This window comes from Colossoma macropomum, unplaced genomic scaffold (genome assembly GCF_904425465.1).
Source record: "Colossoma macropomum unplaced genomic scaffold, Colossoma_macropomum, whole genome shotgun sequence".
In the NCBI taxonomy this organism is placed as follows: Eukaryota; Metazoa; Chordata; class Actinopteri; order Characiformes; family Serrasalmidae; genus Colossoma; species Colossoma macropomum.
This window is the reverse complement of record NW_023494788.1, coordinates 35966205-35973419: the sequence shown is the minus strand read 5'-3', so window position 1 is coordinate 35973419 and position 7215 is coordinate 35966205. Positions and strand designations below refer to the sequence as shown.

General features: G+C 37.5%; 1 protein-coding gene across 6 annotated transcripts in view; it reads right to left on the bottom strand.

The window, feature by feature from the left end:
* Positions 1 to 872: 872 nt before the first annotated feature.
* The window catches only part of gria2b (glutamate receptor, ionotropic, AMPA 2b), a 68633-nt gene continuing 62290 nt past the window's right edge, over positions 873 to 7215 (bottom strand). For 2 of the 6 annotated variants that reach the window (XM_036569259.1, XM_036569261.1), the window contains exons 15-16: positions 4165 to 4299; positions 873 to 1886 (exon numbers count right to left, since the gene is read on the bottom strand). In XM_036569259.1, coding sequence (XP_036425152.1) covers positions 1722 to 1886; positions 4165 to 4299 — 300 coding nt within the window. In that variant the 3' untranslated portion in view covers positions 873 to 1721. Of the gene's footprint in view, positions 1887 to 4048; positions 4300 to 7215 lie in introns of those variants that run through there. The other 4 variants (XM_036569262.1, XM_036569263.1, XM_036569264.1 and 1 more) reach the window with 3 other exon arrangements.

The window sequence follows — 7215 nt, the reverse complement described above, 5'->3', positions numbered from 1 at the left end:
ACTGACTGAGAAGTAAGACTGATATTAGTGATATTATTAGGTACACATTTGCTCTTCTATTAAAAAAACATGAGACAAGGCAAAAACCAATGGGATTATATATGATGGAGAAAAAAAAAGTAAATAAAACAATGAAAGAAAAAAACACTTAAAAATCTCCAAATGTGCAAATATTTAAGTTCACCTTTAAGATTCAGAGGACCGACAGTATATGTTCTCATAATGGGCAATACCTACGTGTTACAGTTATTAGGTATAATTTTAAATGATTTTTATATAACGTAATAAATATTGACCAACAGTGCTCATTGTCGACTTCCAATTGAATGTCCAATAGCACCAAACAGGCCTACTGTAAACAGCAAACAAACAAAGGCGATTTGGAGCCCGGATGGTTAAATGTTTTAACAGTTCATTAATTAATTTAATGAAGTAGATATCTGTGTGTAGCTCTAAGTAGGATATAACCTCAGCGACGCCATGGAAATGGAAATACGAGGGTAAAACAAACAAACCCAAAAAAGCAAATGAAATAAAATGATGCTATTAGTGCTGAACTGTAAACCAAACGGAAAATAAAAAGCTAAATAGAGAATCGCATGTCGAGTCACTGTGTAGGCCATCAAACTGTACATTTAGTTACAAAAACTTACAGAATGTATTTACTACATTCACATTGATGACAGATTATAATAAGACTATATTCAGTAATAATTTGGCACACTCACTTATTTGGCATTTTAAACAGACCGGTTTGTTGATGTGTATGCATCTATTCAATTCACACCAAAACATTAGGCAATAATACAATAAGGTACTTTTTTTTTCTTTTTTGCTTTAATATTGTAAACTCACTTTTTTTCATCTTTTTTTTTTAATCATCAGAATTGCTACCCTGATCTTTGATGAAAGAAAATACAACCAGATTCGCGAAAAAAAAAGAAACAGAGAGATGAAATCAATATTAACATATGCGGCACCACTATTAGAAACAGATTCCAAATGTCAAGCATTGCTAGATATTTTATATCATCGTAACACCAAAACGTTAATGAGTTTAAGTTATAACTTTGTCAGACTAAGAATAAATTACATGATAAGCGATATATTTGGCGTTTAAAAAGTATGAAACTAATGATAGCTACGCTTTAAAAGTACGCAGAGATTAAAGATGTACAAGTATATATGCAACTGGTATGTAAGCAGATCTCTTCAAAAGCCTTTTTTGTGTGAAAATACATAAAAAATACTTTTTTATACCTATTTTTTGTGTTTGTTTTATTAATAAAAGAACATTGCACATCCTGATGAAGTGTGCTTGAGCCAACATGAAGGTTTTGGGGGTGTGGAAGTAGCTACAAACACACAAAAAACACAAGTAATCTTCAGACGATGACTGTTTTCCCACCCGTGGGGAATCCTTGCCGTGCAAACTTCCATCAGTCGACTTTTCTCCTCTCCGCGACTGGGGGAATGATGTCACCCGTTACATACGGCCCTATTGTGTTGGGATAGATGTAATTGGGATAGCATTGTGAGTCTATTCAAAGGGCTGGAGGAGGGACAATGTCTTTTTTTCCCATTCATATAAATAGGGTGAGATAAAGAGAGAGAGAGAGAAAGAAAGAAAATAGAGAGAGAAGAAAAGAGAAGAGGGGGTGAGGGAAAGAACTTGCTCTATTGAAATCCATTGTTTAAGGCACTCGACAGGGTCTTATCCCTCAGGACAGGTCAGTTAGGCTGACGCTCATGCCCACGCCAGGCCGGACGTAGGGTACGGCGGGCACGCCTTTAGGAAACTCTGGGCTCATCACGCGGCCGTTCTCTCCAGTACTACCAGTGATAGACAACCTCGCTTTGCTCCTCATCGCGTCCGAAAAGGTCACCTACAACACATCACAGATATGACCAGTGAGGCAAAAAAAAACCCTTTAAACCATTTCTACCTTCTACACTGCACATCAGACGTTTGGGGACACCTTGCTTTCTTTTCTTGCTATTTCATTTTAATTAGCTTACAAAATCTAATTGACACAATTTTATACATGAACCCAAACGAAGTCCATCAGTCAAGACACATTGAGGGCTTCATAAAAGAGGATTCCACTGATTTCTCTACATTTTTGCATAATTCAGTTGTTGGGATGCTAACCAGTTAATTATGCAGAGGACTGAATTCCTCTCTAATGTAGCTGATGTGCAAAAAAGGTTTTCATAGCCTGGCTATAAGTTTTAATAGATAACAGTATGTTTCTTGTATGTTGAGGCGAGATTATGATGATTTAGGTGCAGTTTGCACAATGCTAACAGGTAGCTATAAGTTACATTACTTGTTAGCTACAGCTTAAAACTAAATAAAGCTAGCTTCAGACACTAAACGAGTCTTGGCTGATCAACTATATTTGGGGTAAGAGTGAAATTGTGTAAATTAGATTAGACTATAAATTAGACACTTTAAGTCATATAAAACAGAGACAAAGTTTTCGCGAGCATTCAACAGCTATATGCTAATGTTTTAAGTACATTTATCGTCTTATATGAGTCGGAGGCAGTGTGGATTTGACGCATGGCGGTCCTCGGGTAAGGATTGCTATACTACACATCTGAGATGATTCATCAAACTTCCTGCGTGGTACACAAGCCACATCGCAAAATTTGCACTGAGCACACTCCTGTGTAAAAAAAAAGGAGCCAATCCTAAAATATGGGTCCAGAGTTAAACCCTATAGTGAATATTTGGTCTCATGTTAAACACAAACTAGCTGGGCAGTGTTTTTCAGCTGTGTGAATCAGTGCTAAGTGGGAAAATACTGACTCGTCTTTCTGTAAAGGACTGTCTGCACATTTATACACAAAACTTCAACATTTGAAGAAACCAATGGGGAAAGCTCTACCACTCTAACTTACTGCACCTATTAGTTTAATTTTTGCTCATTTCCTGCATAATGATTTGCTGTTAAGGCCTGTAAAAAGCTTAATTTTTTGCCAGTTTTAGACTTGGCCCATTTTTTTTTGTATGGGAATGTTTATTCTTGCATTTGTTAGCCATCTCTGCTCCTGCTTCGGGGGCTATGTCGAAAGCAGTGTAGTTTGCTGCACTCGGAGGTGAGGTAAGACGGATGCCAGACATGAATTTACAATGCAACTAAACTAACTTTTGATGTTTTCCATGTAATAATAATGATGTCTTAAGACTAGCAACATAACCTAACAAACAAATACTTGAGTATTTGAATTATTCAGGCCAGCCATATAAGCAAGTCTAAAGATCTGAAAGGTTTGAGTGCTGATGATCACTGAAGTCATGACATCATAAAAATGGGCAGGGCTTGGTTTTATTCCCTACATAGCACTGTCACTAATATTGGCACAAATTTTTTACATTTATGATATTATTTTCCTAAGAAGTAAACATGTTTAGTTTAAAATATGCATTGCAATTCAAAACCAACATAAAGAACATGCTCAATTATCAGTAAACATTCTGAAAAGCGAGGCGTCCCCAAACTCTCACTGCAGCTGTATATTGAGAAGTCAACGTGGACCAAGTACTCATGAGAGAGAACATCCAAACTGGAGACACAAACAAGTACTTCATGGTCACTGACGGTTTTGTAAGCAAAGCAAAGTCAAGAAATCATATCACAGGCATGAATGGCCATGTAGAGGAGCAGTAGAACAGTCATACATGGCCGATGGTGTCGACGGAACAGGCTCAGATGAAATATGGAAAGAAAAGTTTTTCTTTCGTTATGGGGTGCAGAGGATAGGAGAGGACAGGAGGGGAGGGAAAGGGTCAAGAGTAAAAGGGAGGAGTCTTTGAATAGGAACCAAAACCCATACAGCATTACATACGATCCACCTTCGTCCAAAATATCTCCTCATTCAATAGAACATTCAGGGGGTTATGAGGGAATAGATGGAAGCCAAAGAGAAGAAGAGGAGGAAGAAGAAGAAGTAGAAGAAGAAGAAGAAGAAGAAGAAAAGAAGAAGAAGAGAAGAAGCGTGCACGAGGGGAGAAATCAGGGACGACGGCCGTGTATCCTACCCCACTTAAATTTTTACACTTTCGATCCCATATACGTTGTACCCTTCCTTATAAGTGGCAAAATTCTGTGAATTCTGCGAGGAAGTGGGATTAATGTTCTGTGCACTCTTTGCCACCTTCATGCGCTTGGCCTCGGCCCGCGACTTGTAACAGAATTCGACCAGAGCCACCAGCATGGCCAGGCCCAGGCCGCCCACCAGGATGTAGAAGACGCCGGCCACGTTGCTCAGACTGAGAGCGCTCGTCTTCTCCTGAAAAACGTACACAGGACATCCGTTAGCTGCAAGCATCGGCTTGTGCGGTCAAAACACAAGTACAACACATATAATTAGATATTTATTAGATAGATATGTATGTATATGTATGTAAATAAATGTAATCTTGGCTTCTATGTGGATACAAATGCACAGTTCAGGATGACAGCGGTGCTTAAGGTGCTTTAAGAAAATGGGCTGTTTACATGTAAGTCCGTGTGGGTCACTGAAGCGATGTAGTGGATGGTGGTCAGTAACTGTTTTTAATGGATTTTAGATTTACTGAAGCCTTTGATGCCTGTCCAAATGCAAAGCTTGTGTGCCAATAACATGACAGATCTTTCGGTTACTGGTTTGGCTTGAGCTTAAAGGAATACTCCAACACTTTTCAACCTAATCGCAATCTGCCACATCTGTAGTGCACAGACAGTAACTTCAGTGTATGAGTCTGGACTTAGAAAACAACAGAAAACTTACACAAACTTTAGAACAGAAGCCAATGGGCACTAAATGGGATATAAATAAAGCAAATATATAACTATAACCATTACACTCTAAAAATAGTTAGGATGAGAAAGACCGAGAGAATATCTTAATAAAGCTGTTCTTATGTTCGTATTCTTGCCACCAAAAAAAGTTTCAGCCAAAAATGGTCAAAAAAGGACAAATTTTTAGGCTTCGCAATCAAACAACAATCTAACTCTTTACAAAACTTTTAATGGAAATGAAAAAAGTTTTTTTTTTCCCAATTTTGCTGTCATTCACTGGTCCGCATAGACATGTTCAAGCAAACCGAGTGGCAGCAAATTTAGCCATTTAACCATTTGACGGTTTCTATGTAGATTAGTAATCATGTTGTAGTGGTTGGTATAGTGTAGTGGGTAACACCTCTGCCTTCTACACTGTAGACTGGGGTTCAAACCCCACTTTGGTAAACACTCTACACTATACCAAGAAGAGTCCTTGGGCAAGACTCCTAACACTACCTTCGCCTACCTGTGTAAACAAAAAAAAAATGATCACACTGTAAGTTGCTCTGGATAAGAGCGTCTGCCAAATGCCATAAAAAATGTAATGTTGAGTATCAAGAGATGATGCAACACCCACGAACTTACTACACTTTGATACCAGTTGAAAACATGACATGATATGCAAAATACAGAAAACCAACAGTAAAAGTACAGGGAAAGTCCGTGCGAGCATGCCAACGCCATCTGTACACTCAGTTTATGAAAAAAGATTATAAAAAATTTCACAAAAAGCAACGCCAAAGTGCAAAGAAAAGCTAAAAAAGGAATTAATTTGTTTTGGATGACCAACTGCTCTTTTAAGGGTGCTGGGTTTTTAGGCACATACTGTACATACTTAGAAAGTTTTTAATGATTTTGTCCTTTTTTAAAGGATTATAAAAGTTTGAATTTTCTTACATTTCATTCAAATGCATTAATAAAAAGGCAGACAAAAAAGAATTTCATTGCATAACTAGTTCTCATGAAGTCCAATTTTTTCAATTAAACACAGTCAAAATGTAGTTCTGGTTACTTTTGCTTTCCCTAAGGTTTTCTGGTTTCCATGGTGATTGGGTGGAGCCAGTAAAATCTCTGCCAATTTTACTGCTCTGGCATAAATAAATAGACAGAGGTACTTTATTGATACCCAAGAGTAAATCTGAGATAACTACAATTTAACCACAAATTCTTCTCTATAAAACTAGTCTGATCTCTGAAAGAGTGAATTACAGTTTCGTGTAAATGAATTTAGTGTAAACATTTAGTCCCAGAATTCAGCAACTGCCCACTGGCTTCTATTATAAATGTATTTCACAACATTTCTTCCGTTCTTTCCTGCCCTGTCATTTTTAATTTGAATTATTATCCATGATAATCGAGTCTATACTTCATATGTGGTAAATAGAGGTTAGGTTAAAAAACACTGGAGGATTCCTTTAATCCAAATACAGATACAGTGTCACATGCAAAAGGCTCGAGTAAATTAGTATCTACTTTACGTGCACTCATGAGTTCACAGATATAGCAAAGGCCAATGCAGTACACTTAGCTATGAATGACTGTATGAGTTAAGCTTGTATACATTAGGCTAGAGGACCATTTAAAGGGATGCTCAAGACAGGCATCTGGGATAAGAAGGCACAGAAGACAGACGGACAGAGAGAAACACAGCGCTGAGGTTTGAAGGCAGGACGCACAGACACAGAGTAGGGGTCAAAGGTCATCCTCATGTATGAATAGACTGTCTAACTCTGCATTGGGATAATATTAATGGTAAATCCCATTTAGTTATGCAAAAAAAAAAAAAGACTTTTGTAGTTTTTTACTGGCTGGCTGTCCTGCTGTCTCTCTAAATCAGCTCGTGTGTTGAGCATCTTATTCCGCTCTTATTCCATTTATACCGTCTTCCTCTTGAGTTCCGCCTCAATTACAAGGCCTTGCCTCTGACATTTAAAGCTCTTAAAGGCTGAGCTCTTACTGTTCTGTAATAACTGTCCCATCTAGATCACTTCAGTCAGCTGAGGCAGCCATATTGCAAACTTCTAGTATCTCTTACAGCTCAGCTGGTGGAACAGCATTCTCTTATATGGACCATTCTACTGAATGAGTTCAAACTGTGGTGCCAAGTGAAAAAAAAAATTAAAAACAATTCAGTAATCAGACAATAGATGTTTACAATGATTATGTTCGGATCTATTTAAAACCAAGGAATTCATAGAGAGCGTAATAAGCTAGATTTATACAAAATCATAATTTATAGGATGCTTTCTATATGTTCCAAACTCTAACCCCTACATGTACACTTGTAAAATACTTACATTTTTTCAGATGGAAAATCAGTGTGGAACATTAAGAATTGTCATATTTTCTGCAGTTAAGTACTTTTTACGTGTTTGTTAGTCAT